General features: G+C 42.8%; 1 protein-coding gene across 1 annotated transcript in view; it reads right to left on the bottom strand.

Annotated features, from left to right (window-relative positions):
- Positions 1-1,774: 1,774 nt before the first annotated feature.
- Positions 1,775-15,451, bottom strand: part of sema6e (sema domain, transmembrane domain (TM), and cytoplasmic domain, (semaphorin) 6E) — a 156,496-nt gene continuing 142,819 nt past the window's right edge. Inside the window, exon 22 of the mRNA XM_054621549.1 lies at positions 1,775-5,917. Coding sequence (XP_054477524.1) covers positions 4,533-5,917 — 1,385 coding nt within the window. The 3' untranslated portion in view covers positions 1,775-4,532. The remainder of the gene's footprint in view (positions 5,918-15,451) is intronic.

Below are 15,451 nucleotides of genomic sequence, written 5' to 3' on the forward strand. Positions count from 1 at the left end.
TTCTCACCAAAACGCTGTCCAACAACTGAACTGCAATTCAGCATTGAATAACTCTGCATCAACACAGTCATGATCACATGGTTGCAGTTATGATGAACAGCAGACACGAACAATTTATGCAGCAAAGTGCTCCAACGTACAGGGAACAGGGCGAACCTGTCAACTTACATAAGACATAATGTTCACATGGCATTACATGTGCTGTACTGTGCTGGAGGAATATTATATGCAGGGTAATTACTGGATTATGTGTTCATCCCTGACAACATGCTGCACGTTGTATGGTTGATGTACAAAATTAAAAAAACAGCCTGTCAAATAGTGGAGAATGGACCCCGAACAAGGTTACTGAATCCTCTAAATTTCACATTTCATTCATGATTTACAGATTGGATGTTTTTATAATAACTCACAGATAATTTATTTGTTAGTTTCCTGAAAGAAAGAATCACATTTTCTATGAATTATAAGAAAACAAACCAAGATGCCAAGTTTTGGAAGGTGAGCTCACCTGCTTGGCTCAGACTAAAATACTCTAAGTTACACAAGCTTAGCAATTTATTATAATGTATGAAGGGCACCAGATGAACACTGACTCAGTTCTTTCCAGGAAATGAAAGCGAGGGTAGGCATGTTATTTTAAAAGCTTTTTTTCTTATATGTACACTTTTTTTGTAATATCTTATAGTTTAAATAAATAAAAAAAAATCTGGTATTGGTGGCTTTCGCAGAACAATACTTAACATACATAACATAAAATGTGAGGTGTTTTTCTTTATATGAGTAAAGGCATGAGGTAGTTTGATACGGTTGTCGACGCAGCGCTGCGTTCCTCTCCCTGAACGCTCTCAGACTTTAATTTTCTTTTTGATATTTACATAAACTAGCTCACTCTTACTGGTTTCTCCAAAGTTGCCTAACCTAGCTTTAACAGAAGATTGTGAGAAATGTGCAGATCTGTAAAATAAAACATAAAACATTTGAAATGACAAGAGAAGAAGAGGAAGCAGGTACTGTGACATCAACGTGTTTAAAAAAACCACCAGCTTCCATCAAACTTTTGCCGTATAATTGTTTTAAAGGCAAAAATTGAATCAGGTACAAATGAACCCAATAGTTAAAGGAATTGTTCCAACATTTTGGGAAATGCTCTTTTTTCCCTGCTTATCAGTGGTGAGCTCAGAACAGGAATTGGCTCCTTCACTGCATAGTAACAAGTGCTGGAAGCTCACTCTGGCAAAGTGAATGGTACTGAATGAAAAACTCGCTTAAAGCAGTTTAAAAAAGATAAAACAATTTGTTTGATTGCATGTAATAAAGTATAAAACTCACCTATTTGTGGCTTGTATGTTCGGAGCGTGCAGGGCTGCATTTGTAAGTGGTGTTTCTTTCCCCACTGTAGCAGCGAGGCTAAACTTTTTTGGGATTCCTTTGTACAAAACTCACAGATTGAATTAATACTGATGAGCTAATGTAACCACCAGTGAGACAGCGAAGCCATGTGTTTACTCAAAGGTTGGGAGTATCCCTTTAAGAGCTCTTTCCTGGATCTGCATCAAAAAATAAATCACTAGTACTGAACTTTCCACCAATCTATTGTTTCTAAGACTTCCTTAGAGACAAACATAATCATCTGAAAGGTAGTATGAGGTAATTCCTTTGAACTGCTGAATTACCCATAAAACAGTTGTGATTCATGCTTCACCCATAGAAGGATTATTTCAACACATTCACCAGTGAGACACTTGCATCATGTTTTCATTTTATTCCTAGTATAAGAGACATACAATGGTATTCTGTGAGACCAAATTCATAGTAATTCAAGAGGCGTAGCCTGGAAATCATACAGAAAGAAACCCAAACATAATACTGAATCAATGAGACCCCGCCCAGATAGAATGTATTTACACCAAATCAAATACTGATAGAGCTATTAGAGGCGAGACCGCTCCCTCTGCCTTACAATCACCGGCAGATAGAAAAACAACACACTTCTACTCATCAAACGCTGTAGCTGCCACAATTCCTCTTATGAATCATTACGGTCACGACGTTAAATCAAATTGGATGTTTTGTATTTGTTGTTTCGAAAGCTATTTAATGCTCCGCTGCCTGTGAATATCCAAATATACTTTTTTTTTCTTTTTTTCTTCTTCCCACAAACGTCGTGGTCGGCCGTATTTTCCTTCATTTACTGGAGTTGGAGCGTGAGTAGTAAACTTTATATTGGGTCAAATGAGTTTTGGGAAATTTCAATCAATAGAACTCCACTTTCATATACAGCATATAACGTAGTGCTGTTCTCACAGAAGTGTTCACGGTTCCAGTCAACCGTGAACAAAAACTGAAAAGTGCAAGAGTCTTGATATTTATAGCCGTGAAATCTTTCTGAGGCAGAACCGACTGGCATCACCTTCCCTCTGAGGGAAAACGCTCAGAAAATGTTTGGCACCTGGGAACCGGTTCACAAGAGACAATCTCAGCTCGGCGGATGAGAGTTCATTGCACTTTCTCAAACGTTTCCACGTATTTCCTAAATCTCCACTCCTATTTCTTTGCTTCCTGCACTGTTGAAGTTGACACCTGGTGACACAGGTGAGTCAACATCTACAGCCGTAACCATTGTAGAAGTCCAGTTTCATGCCTGCATCTATTTTGAGATTTTTTAGCGTTATAGTGTAACATTTTTTTATTTTTAAACATCTTTTGCCACATACATTCTCCATCCATCGTCCCTCTACGATTGACTTCTACAACGGCTACAGGTCTGTAGAGGATGACTTAAGAGGAACTGTGAGCTGCTCCTTTAGAAAAACCCAAAGTGACGCTAATGCTACTGCTAAAACAAACAGCAACCAAAAAAGTGAACAATGGCACCTATAGGGAAAGTGACACCCAGTGGAAAGTGACATAAAACGGAGGCAGTCAAACCTGAATGACTGCAGTCTCAGGCTCTGTGTGTATTTTTGCTTTGCCAAACTCTCCCAAAGAAAAATCTGCAAGCTCACACTTCTGGGATGAAAAAGCAATGAAGGGTTTCATTCCAAAACACTGTATCCATCTCGAAAAAAAATAAACAACTGGTGTTTAATATTTCTCAAAATAACAGATGATAGTTTGAAAATCAATACTTTGTAATAAAAAAAAAAAAGGGCTCAATATAATCAAAATGATTCCAAATGATTAATTAGTGAGTGTTACAATCATACTTGTGGTTTCAGACACATTTTTTTAAATGACGAATATCTCATTCTGGAATGAAACTCTTCAAATATACACTAGATACCGTATGACACATACTGACGACCATAGGAAATGAAACACCTACAATATACTGTAGCATAGTAGCCATCCGAGCCCCTTGCATTAACCCCTACCCCCATGTCACACACTATTATTAAATAAGGCACACATTTACACATACAGTTAAAATTTGGCTAGTAATTATTCCTTTATTTACAACCAATAGCCACAAAGTTAATAATTAGAATAACTGCAGTCCGTTCTATGTTTTTATGTTCATTCTCACAATGCCAGATGGCGTGGCATTTTTGACTCGCCCCTTTTGGGTCCAAATTATTTCAGATTATTCTGTTTTGTTTATTTCCATTTCTGAGGATGTTAGACCCACTGGAGATGTGGAGCACCAATCTTTCTCGAGGAACTTAAATGGACCCGATTAGATCACTTTGGACCTGACATCTGCTGGGACGGGAAAAAGAAAAAGAGAAGAAGAGACGAGAATAGCTGCTTTGTTGAAGTATTTCCTTTCTCTGATCAACACGAACAAATTTGGGTTCAGTGTTTTGTTAGCCAACTGACAATGTATCGATGAAGTGCATGAGTCGGTGTCCCTAAGATATTCCCTAGGGGGTCGGGGGACCGTTTGATATGCCCAAAGATGAAAGAGTATAGTAAGGCAAAGACATAACTACTTTCAGGGGAATTTGCTGACTTTTCACCACAGGTTACATATACTGCATATGTATATGTATACATATACGGTGTGGATATAAACACACATATATATACACACACATGCATAATATAAACACATTCGAGGGTGGGGCGGGTGGGGACTGGTTACCAACACTACATCAGAAAAGATTAAGCAAAAGCATGAATCTAAGCATCGCAGGAGCCTCCGGCGTTTAAAGTCTTCAAGATGACCGATGTGTTGAGTTCTTCCAACATCAACACGTCCCGAAAAAACTAAGTTGCATTGTAAATCCACACTGAGGACATTGGCAGCCTTATATAAGGAGGTGGCGTCACGTCACCTGAGTCAGCGGTTCTATAATAAGCAAGTTGCTGAGCAATACCAATATGGTACAAAGATATTCGTTGGACAAAAAGAAGAAGGACAAAACAAGTTTGGTTGAGGCTTTTGTCCACAGCGACACTGGCTGCCACGCGACCGGTTTACTCGTGAAGGTCTGCAACCTCGAGCCCGCTGCTTTTTCTTCAAAGAGAAGTTCCTTAAAGAAGACACAACGAGGAAGACTCCCTCTGTAGTCCAGGAGTGTCCCTCCTCAGTAGTTGAACTTTCCCTGTTGGTTGACGGGGGACGTGGCGGGTATGAACAGGGGCTTGGGTGGGACGTCGGGTTTGAGAGAGGAGGCCCGGCGGACGATGGCGCCCCTGTGTTGGACCTCCTGCTGATCTCCATTGTAGCTGTGTTGGCGTGTCAGGTACCCGTTGGGGATGAGGGGGTAGTGCACCTCGCAGGCGCTGCCTGTCGAGTTCATCCGTGCCAGGAGGGGAGGCGGCTGGTGGGGCCCGCCGTTTCGTTGGCTGAAGCTGTGCTGGCGGGGTATCATTCCTCCTCCTCCTCCTCCTCCTCCCCCTCCTCCTCCACCTCCACATCCTACTCCACCTCCACATCCTACTCCGTTTGGCATCTTGGTGGCTGCAGCAATCAGCGAGTGCCTCTGGGAGGAGTGCCTCCTCTCCAGGGTGGACTGGTGGTGTGGGGGGATGTCCGGAGGAACATCCATGCGTCGGGTGAGGCTGTCTCGAGGTAAAGTGGACGAGCTGTAGTAGGGGGCTGATTCTGTCTCAGGAATCTGAGGTTGGATGCGGTTGGCGAATGCAAACTGACCGCCGCCACCGCACGCCATCAGACCCGACGGGCTCATCAACTGGGAGCTCTTGCTGCTGCTTGCATCGTGGATGTGCTTCAGGAGCTCATCCAGTGAGGTCACCTCCATCACCTTCTGGGAGTAGCCAGGATAAGGTTGCTGAGATAGCACACGTTCAACATTGTGGATTTTGCGTTCGTCAGGATGGAGATGACTTCCGACTAATGGCTGCCCATTGGACAGGCTATGGGAGTACGGGAAAACCTGCTGGTGAAGCAGGGCTGAGCTGGGCCTGGAGCCAGTGTTGTGGGACTTTGGTTCCTTGGCATTGTTGCAATTCTGGTTCTTCTCCCACTGGTTCTTGAAGGCTTTCATGCTCTTGATTGGCAGTTCAGGGGTCGAGTCTGGTGTAGGCAGACCAGAGAGCTCTGAGGAATGGTGGAGGTGGTGGTGGTGGTGGTGGTGGTGAGGGTGGACCAGGTCTCCCATTGTCATTGCGTGATGCCCGTTTCTCCTTGGTTGGTGATGCTCCTTGCTGTTGGCGAAGAAAGAGTTGTAGATCTTTGGAGAGGACACCTCCAGCTTGTCGTCTTTACTCTGGCTGTCCAGGAGGCCGTTGAGCTTGGCCAGGCTGCGGAGGGACAGGGCGTGTGGGATCGGCGCCTCGGGATCTTTGGACAACTTCTTTGTCTTGTGGCCCGTGTGGTTACAGTAGCAGGAGACCAGGAAGCCAGAGAGGAAGGCGCCAAGGACGAATGCCACCAAAACACAAGCGATCAGGAGAGTGTAATGGACACTGTGATTGGTCTTCTCCAGCTCTGGCGGCCGCCTCACACCTTCAAAACAGCAAAAGAAAAAGAGAAAAAGGGAACTTCAGTTAGAGCTTTTCTGACTGAGCCAGAAGAAAAACACATTTTCAAGAGCTAATATAGGTCAAGTAGCAGCTGGGACAGACAGGTTGTGTTTACAGGCTTCAGTATGTGGTTAGCAGCATGGGAGAGGTGTTTGAACTAAGCTCCTGGCTTCCTTTCCCTCGACTGTCGCTAGATCAATACAATCTTTCTTTCTAGGACCTGTGCTTTATCCTTTAGACTGACAGAGGCCAAGAGCTCCCCAGTCAGGGAGAAATCAACTCTGAAATGAGTTGGAGCTTTAAATATTGATGGGAGCACAGCAGCGGGAACCTGATGTCATTTTCACAGGCTCTGCTTTCCAAGGCGAGGATCAGGGGCGAGAGCACCTGGTATGATGAAGGAGCCAAAAATAACAGGTCTATCCGAAAGCTCACAGAGTGTGGAGCCTTTGCCAGCACTGACTCAAATGAGGTTGTCAAGACCTTTCAAAATGAAGCCGAGGGGACAGTCTCCAAACCGAAAAACACAAGGTTACTTAGCTGAGGTAAATCTAGCGTGTAAATGTCTTTGGGTGATGTGACCCTAGCACTGTGTGTGCCTAATGGCGTGAAAGGTAACGATGATAAGAGGAGTGAAACCCGCCACCTCTCGTAATCAGAGCTCATTTGCAAGAAGCTGCCGCCATCTGTGGTGTCAGGCCCCTTCTCTCTGCCCTTAATGACAGTTTCTGTGAAACTGATTAGTCTGTGGGCGGGGTGGGGGGACGGGGACGGGGACGGGGACGGGGGGGACGGGGGACGGGGGGGGGGGGGGCGGCTGAGCTGCACAGAAGTTGGAGAAAATGCAGGTGTTTCAAACAAGCTAAACTCAACAGCTAATGAGGAAGGAAAATAGAAAATGATGTCTAAATCAGGTTTGATGATGGTTTATGAGAGAATGATGATGATGATGATGATGTGGAGGAGGTGATTGGTGGAGGAGTGTAAGGGAGATCAGGGCAATAATTAGGTCTGCATTGGAGCAGATTTAAAATCTTTTTCCTCTGTATTAAGTGACCCAGACTTGATGAATGAAGGCTCTTTGCTCCAGAAATTTCTGGGAAAGAAATTCAGAGAAATTCATCCCTGAATGAATTATGATGTGGGCAATTGGGTATAGTGTATAACTTTAGACTAAAGTGGAGATATTGCAGTATATTCTGGTCTGGTAAATCGAGATACTGTTAATAGACCAAACTAGAGAGCCCAAACGTCCAGCAATTAAGGCCATATGCCGCATCTCGCATCGTTAACAAAAGTGAAAAATCTATTTGTGTATTCGTTCTTGGCCCATGAACACCGGGGCCGTAGTCTTTCTATAATCCTGCTGACGAGTCAAAGAGACAGAAAAACCTAACTGAATACATATCATACCTTAGCGGAGGTAATCACCAAATAGGAATGTCTGTTTTTGGCTTGGTTAGTTACTAGTAACTAGTAAATCAAAGTACTTAATCACACTGATGCAAAAAAATTGCTTGATTTGCAATATCTTCAGCAAAGGCCACAGATTTCTCGCTGAAAGATCTTTATCGTTTCGAGTTATGTACAGTGTCATTCTAGACTTTCGTTATGCGACGAAACTGTGAACACAACCCGAATCCTCCAACACTGATGAAATTCCACAGTGCTTAAACATCTCTAAAGGATTTCAATTTAATGGAAAGGAGGGCGTGAATAAAGCCTCCTACATGAACTCCTGATACCATGAGGCCTGGAGGAACTTTATGAAAGGTAATGAGTGTGTGTCAGAAGGGCCAAAAAAGTCTGTGATGTGATTAGAAGTATTTGGGGAATCTACAGAGGTGGGGAAATCTAATAAGAGACTTCACGAAAGACAAAAGCACAAATTACCAAAGTCTAAACTTGTTTTCTTGATCCTCAAAAGGCCCTCAAAAGGTTACCATGGTGTCAGGCTCCATGGTAACTACACAATGAATGCATTCGCCTCCCGTCGCTTTAATTTGACAGAAAAATATCAGTGTGGTACGATCCTGCAAAATTACAGTCAGCACGGTTTATCTCCTGTGTTTACTGTATGGACGCAGGCCAACCGCTTTAAAAGGAGTTTATTATTTAGGTCAAGAAGTTACAGAGAAACTTCTTTTTGCTCTTCATCATCCAGAGGTAGACGTTTGAGCAGGTGTGCTTGTATCACTACATCCATTTTAGAGAGAGAGAGAGAGAGATACGGTGGTGCACTATAATCTTTTTTAGAAATAACGCTTTGAATAGAGCTTCCCATAAAAAAAAACGACATCTTTTTCTTATGATTGCCCCGATTTATGCCCACATTAAAAAGCCGTAAATCATAATTGCAATCCCAGTGGGAGAGGCAATCAAAAGTGATGCTGCAGTGAGCTTTTTAATACCTCTTCTTTTAATCTTGGACAGTTTTTTATTTATTTGTTTGGACTCGACGTGGGTCTGAGTTTGTGCTTTGGAACCGATCGGCGTCCCGGCGTGCAGCTTTTGTAACGAGCGCTTATATACTGCTCTCATCTCGCTGTGCTTTCTGCCTCCTCTCACCCCGGTGGCTCCCTGGTACCTGTGAGTCATCGGCTCCCTCTGGACCACGACTCCCTCCCTCCCCCTCCCTGGCTGTGGATACAGGCCTATTGAACGGTTCCTCCTGGTGGAGTTGAATGAGTCAAGTGGCGCGACAGGGGGTGGGACGCGCAGCTGAGGTAAACATACCCAGAGCCTACCAACGACCTGTCACAACATGTTTCGCGAGCAGGCCGGATGATTCAATCAGCGGGTATGTGGGACATATGGTGCCACCGGTCACAGTGGAATTAATACCCTGTGAATCATACAGACAGCCTGGCAAGAGGCTTTGTGGCAAACAGGAAGTGCATGCCAACTGTACACCAACTTTCTTTGCACTGCTTCACAAGCGTCTGGAACTTGGATTTTGAAAATACCTATTTTTTCTGTTTATTTGGGGGGGGAAATCATCTTAATCATCACCTTAATTAGAGGAGTTAATTAATGCCGCTTTACGCTCATTTCTCAAATTCCCTTCAATGTTCTCATAGCTTCAGCGTCAGTGTTGCTCTCTAACATTGTCACGTTGTATTTCTGTGTCGACTCAACGTGGTCTCGGCTCACAGAGGGGCTTAATATAGAGATACCCCAGTCTGCCAAGAGGTAAAGATGACAGATGGGCTGCATGAGTGGCGGCAAAGGAGGGAACGGGAGAAAGGGGATGATGACAGCCAAGGGGGGGGGAGGAAAAACCAAAACAAGAAGATAAAGGAATGAAATTCAACCTTGGTGGCAAACTGGCGATGAAGAGGGGAGAGAATGTGAGAGGACTCAAAGATCCAAGAGACAGGGGAGCAAAGGAGGAGGGTGGAGATGAAAGCTAGAGAGATGGAGAGAAGGAGTGAATGTATGAGCGAGGAGCAGATTTGAAGGAGGAGGAGGATGGGGGTGGGGGGTGAGGCAGAGCGAGAGGCAGACAGACGTGATGGAGTGAGTGACAGACCGTCACTCTGCTGGGTTTTTTGAAGCCTGGCACTCCGCGGCAGCTGTGATACGGTTGGAGAACAACCCCCAACGCTGTGTGATGGCTTCCATATTGTTAAAAATAGACGGTGCGGTAGGTTATGTAAACAGGAAGGTTTTACACGCCGCACTTACTAATTGGAGATGTTTTCTTTTTTTGCTTAAGGGAAACAAAGTAAGAAGGTATTTTTTTTTTTTATCCTGCAGGTGAACAAATGAGAACGGCAGTGAGTGATTAAGCAAACGGCTGCTGTCTTGTGGTCGGGCCCTCGCACTGTTTTGTGTAGACATGTGTTATTTACACCACTATGTATAGGTAGCTACTGATGCGACATATCTTTGGAAAGCTAAGATTCTTGTGATTCGACTGATGCAAACGATTTCAAGATCCGATCACAACAGCAGGTACAATCACCACCTCTGTCAGTCCAACAAACAGCTACAAACTTGTGTCAGCTCACCTCTGAAGCCTCATAGTAATCCACAGATCAACAACATTCAGACAAAAACGCTCTTGTTACATTGGCAAAGGGCCAGCCTCTCTTCTCGCGTCTAAAGAGCGAGCCAATGGCAACCCATTGCTCCGACGATTGACGCTTCGTATAGCCAATGAAATTTCGAACACAACGATATGCCGCTTCAGGGGTTTATCTAAAGCCACAGCGAGGAACTCCAATGCGTAACGCCAACAGCTGCTGCAGCTCTGTGCGCGTCCGTGCGTAAAAGGCGTAAAGTGTGTTTATGAGAGTTTTGGAGACGTCAATAATGGCGAAACGGTATAATTAATAACAAATATTAAATAATAATATAAATAATAAATAATTATGAGACTAGTAGCCTTTTTAGCTGAGGTAAGTGACCATGGTTACCAAGGGTCCTTTGGAGTCTCCAAATGGCCTTTTTTTGGGAACGCCTAGACATACCCTTAGAAAAACATGTGTAAAATATTCATTTTCTGTGGTATTGTTATCAAATTTGAACTGGGACTAGGTAAGGCTTTATGCTGTGGTCCCATTGTGTTTTCCAGTCCATAAGTATCAGCTACAGTCATCTGCAGGCATCTATTTGCAAAAAGAAATATTCAGGCGGAAACAAAAACCTTCTACTTCAGTGTGTTCAAACTTCTATTACTCAATGCCAGTAGCACTTAGAGTGATTCTGAACAAAAACTTCAGAGTGTTACCTTTCAAAAGAGACCACAACCATGCATGTACTCCAAATGGTTCAAGAACAGCTTTTAATTTACTTTGGGTATGCCTTGGATAGGCGTTTTAGGCAAATTTTCCCGGAATGGTAAGGGGTTAACAATACAGCACCCATAAGCGTTTCCATGACACCAATTACCGGTAATCTGAACCCCTTTGAAGCTTCACACTTCTCCTAATGGTGAGAGAATCCTTTGTGCATCTCTTGCAGGACATTAAAAACATCAGGAATCTACGAAACTTCCATTTAAAAATATTGCCAGGAAGGAAAACGGGCTTCTTTCATTTCAGACGACACATTTGAAGGTCAGATACCAAATTATTTAAATAATTTTAAGTACTTTTTCTCCCTTTGCACTCAACTTTTCTATAGTCAAGGGTCTCAAGGGTGCGATTAAATGCTTTGTAACCAGGAGAACAACTTGTGTTCTGTTTTTTTTGTTGTTGGAAAAATCAAGTGAAGACGTTCCAAAATGGCCCTAATTAGTTTCTGCTTCTGCAAGCTTACAAGTGCATGTAATTGTTCCCTTAATGGCTACTCCATCCCAATGAGAAGCCAATGAGACGAAATGGCCCCAGGCTTCATAGGCAAACATTTACCCCCCCCTCCACCATCATCAGCACCACCAACACTCCTGCTAATGCTGGAGATTTATTTCTTCCACACTGAAAAAAATAACAATTTAAGACACCCCGAGGTTGAATTTTCCTTTTTCATAAGTGCGGTTGAAAAGCTGAGCAGCTCTGCCCCTGTTGCTGTGAGCTTTAGTAATTTGACAGTTTTAATACCTGATGTCTGTGCACTGACAGACATGGTTAGCAAACAGAGCATGATTGCAAGTGTCAGCGTGCGTGTACACACACACACACACACACACACACACTGCATATACGTGATGTGTGTGTGTGTGTGCAGGGTTCTGGCTGTTGAGTGAATTCAATCATGTACACTTGTTATTAGGAATTTGCATAATATTCCACATCAGTGCTCAGCCAATTGGATGCACTTTAATATATGCACTCGGGCTAAGGTGATATGGTGTAATGTAACGGATCCATTCCAATTGAAAACAGTGGTAATGAGCAGTGCATTTCATTCCAGGTGTGCTGATGCATGGAGAGCATAGATTTCATTACAGGTTTGATTGAATACTGGTAAATTAGGCATCTGGCAATCAGAGCCATACTGTCTGTATGAAGTCCTTCAATATTTACACCTGTGCTTTGAAGTGAAAGTCAAGGTTTTTCTTTAAGTAGAAGTAGACATTTTGTTTCAAACACTCAAAAAAACAGATTGTGGTTTGTTAAAGGGGTGGTTCATTCAAATTACAAAAAAATATGTGCTGCAACTCCAGCACATATGGAGGTGAATGGAGTTGTGTTTGTACTGATGTAGGTATTTCCAAAGACCCAACTATGAATATTTTCATTGGATCTACATCCTACCGAACAAATGGTCCCAATGAAAACTTTGAAGTTCCAAAGTCACCTTTATTATATCAGGGTGAAAGCAAAATGTCATCCCAAAATATAGTAAAATCTAAACTACCTGCATGGCTAAATAAAGAAAACGTGGTGTTTTGTAATTTGGATGAACTGACCCTTTAACATCTGATCACCTTATCACATGTCATTAAACCAGGCAGAGCACATGCACTGAGTTATGCCCCTTTGTTGTTGTTGTTGTTTTTTTTACATGCAGTTGCATCAGAAACTTAAAAAAGAGGATTTGTTTATTTGCCATTTGGTGGCTGGTAAAGCCAAAATGGTTCCAATGTAAACTTCACACTGTTGCTGTGATGATTCACACTGAAAGAGGGAAAGGCAGCAATGGAGGAATCTTGACTTTACAAACAAACTTAAAGAGGCAGTCCACACCAAAGTCATTTTTTTCGCAGATATGGTTTAAACTTATCTTGATTTCTAGCTTAAAGAAAGAATGTGAGTAGATTCTCATCTTAAAGACCTCAATGCTCATGAGTGTAAAAAAATGATTTTTCCATTACATTTTTATCCTCCTGCTAAAAATCCAAATCTGCCTTCGTGTCACAACTTTGGAGTGAACTGCTGCTTTAAGAGACGGAGAAACTGCCGCTCATGTCACCTTGCACACAGTTTCATCCATCGGCTGTAAAAAAACGGAAAGGGCGGATCGTAAAAAAGACGGTGAAAAGGGTCAGTGAGAGAGAATTCAACAAAGGAGGCAGGTGCAGCTAAAGGGTTAGTCCAATGGAAGAAGGAAAAGAAGGAGGAAAAACCGGCAGGTATAAAAAAATGGGAGTGAATACTCCCCAGAGGTCAGTGAGACAGATGAAAGGGTGAGGGGTTAGGGTTAGGAGCCGGAACGACTGCGGTGGTGGATTTGATCACTGTGGGCCCCGTGTGGATCCATCCGGACGCTTTACTACCCGATACAGAATAAAGAGCCATTAAAACTGCCCGTTATGGAAAGTAAAGTATTTCAGCGTGTGTGTGTGTGTGTGTGTGTGTGTGTGTGTGTGTAATGCCTTTCAGGTTGGTTTTTACAGCGCAGTGCAGAGTGTGTTTTTGTAGTAAAACATGATGTCACTTATAATCGCCATAAAGTGCTGGTGTGGAGGAAAAAACGTCTGAGTTCTGTGCGACCTTTAATGAGGGCCATTACTTTACGACGATGACTCAGGGAGTCCAAAATGGGCAGTAATGCTTCAAAAAAGTGAAGAAAAGTGTGTATGTGCACATCTGACTGGAGATGAATCATGTAAAAGTAGCCGGCAGGGTCGACGTAGATGAATAGGCCGAATTAAGTTTGACAGATGGCAGTTCTATTAAACAGTCCTAATGAACATCTTCTGGATATGCAGCCTTATTCTGACCCAGAAAGATCAAAAAAAAAAAAAAAAAGTATTTAATATTTTAATGTCCAACTTCAAGCTCTGTCTACAGTTTTAAAAAAAGTGACAGCTGCTTTCCAGATGATTGCTTGAATGGAAAAATCAAGTAATGTTCCTGCTGCTGCATTGTGGAAGATCATATTTTAATTAGAGAATGGTGAAACTGAGAAGTTTAAGAATTTTATGTTGACACTTTAAGAGAAAATCAACACTGATTTTTCTGGCACGTAACTTTCATACTTGAGTAATGCCAAATCAGTAGTTTTTTTTAGCTCAAACCACGATGTTTTCCTTTCTAGCGAAGTTGCTTCCTGTGAAGACAGGAGTTTATTTTTATAAGACTGTTTTTAACGAGCGGAAATTGACACGTGTTGCTGCACTCTCTTAGAAAAACGCACACAAATGAGGATCAACTTGTAAGAGGAATTACTGCAAAGGTTTGTGGCTGAAAAGTAGAGTTGTTCCAATACCAGAATCAGAAACGGATCAGTTATCTGCGAATAAGAGAGTCTATGCACCAATCTGATTATATTATAATCGTTATAATTAATAACACCTCGCTACTAGATCTGTACATGCTGCACATGTGCAACTAGGAAGCCATGATTGATTCACCTGACACCAACAGTCACGTGACAAAAATTCAGTGAAACTTCGACTGAACTGCAGGCTGCTGAACACAGAGCAGAGAGGAGAGGAGAGGCTGGAAGTAGAGGTTGTAAAAATGTAAATCATTTAAATGTAAATAGCACGCAGAGCCTCCATTTTTTTTTCTAACATTTGTAACACTTGGAACAATGTAAGACGTATAGATCGCACTGTTTTCCAATTTTTGTAAAATAAACTATAAAGTAATTCAACTTGTGTTTTTTTTTTATGATTTATGGCATGTTTACTGTGTTTTTATGCACAAATGACATTTTGGAGTTCTTACTTGTTCTAGCCATGATTAAGCTGTTCACATAGAGGTGCAGGACTTGTATAAGCAGAGGGTAAAATGTGGCTTGAGCAAAAAAATAAACGCCCCAAAACTGCATTAAAATATATCATGAAAACTCCTGATAGTTGATATATATACTGATGTGGCATGAAGCCTTTGTGACGGTGGTTAGAGGCGACACACAGCCAGAGTCCTATCAGTGTCTGGATGATACAGGCGGTGTCTGTTGCCATGGTCCTCACAAAGTATAAATAACCCTTTAGAAAACCAACTGGCATCGATACCCCCCCGCCCCCCAGCAGGCCAGACTCTTCTTCATAGAAAGGTTCAGCCCGAGTTCACTCCCTGCTCTCCTCCCGTAGCGTTTCTATGACTTTTGGAAACCCCCGTCTCCACTTGATTCTATTATCCAGCCCTCTTCCCTGCTCTTGTCAGCTAAATTAGCAGCTAGCCCGGCTTTTGAATCCGACCCACGCTAGTTCATCTGAATGTGCAGAAAAAAGTAACGGAGGTCAAATAACAATAGAGGGGGGTGAGAACACACCACAGAGGTCTAGAACCAGGAGTGGTCGGGTGTTTTGTTAACATGCAGTGTTTCTGGAGAGGTGGGCGAACCCCCGAGTGGAGCCCGACTGCTGGTATTTTTCTAAATAGCAGCAGGTCAACAGGTTCCTGCCCCTGGCTTCTAGTCTTCCCTGGTGTTTACATAATGTAGTGCAGCTACCCACATCTGAGCCAATACTCCAGCTAATGCTTTTCATCCATAACTGAGATATAAAAGGAAAAAAACAAATGTGGTAAGGATTAACAGGGCTGCGTGTGTTGAGTTTTTCTCGCTGACATTTATGGATGAAGTGGATTTATAGAGGGTTTACTTCTACTCATGTGTTCTTTAAGAGATGTTTTGCTGGAAGAGGAAAAGTTTTGGATCTTGGGAAACTTTTACC

Source organism: Anoplopoma fimbria, chromosome 20 (assembly GCF_027596085.1).
Source record: "Anoplopoma fimbria isolate UVic2021 breed Golden Eagle Sablefish chromosome 20, Afim_UVic_2022, whole genome shotgun sequence".
Classification (NCBI taxonomy): domain Eukaryota; kingdom Metazoa; phylum Chordata; class Actinopteri; order Perciformes; family Anoplopomatidae; genus Anoplopoma; species Anoplopoma fimbria.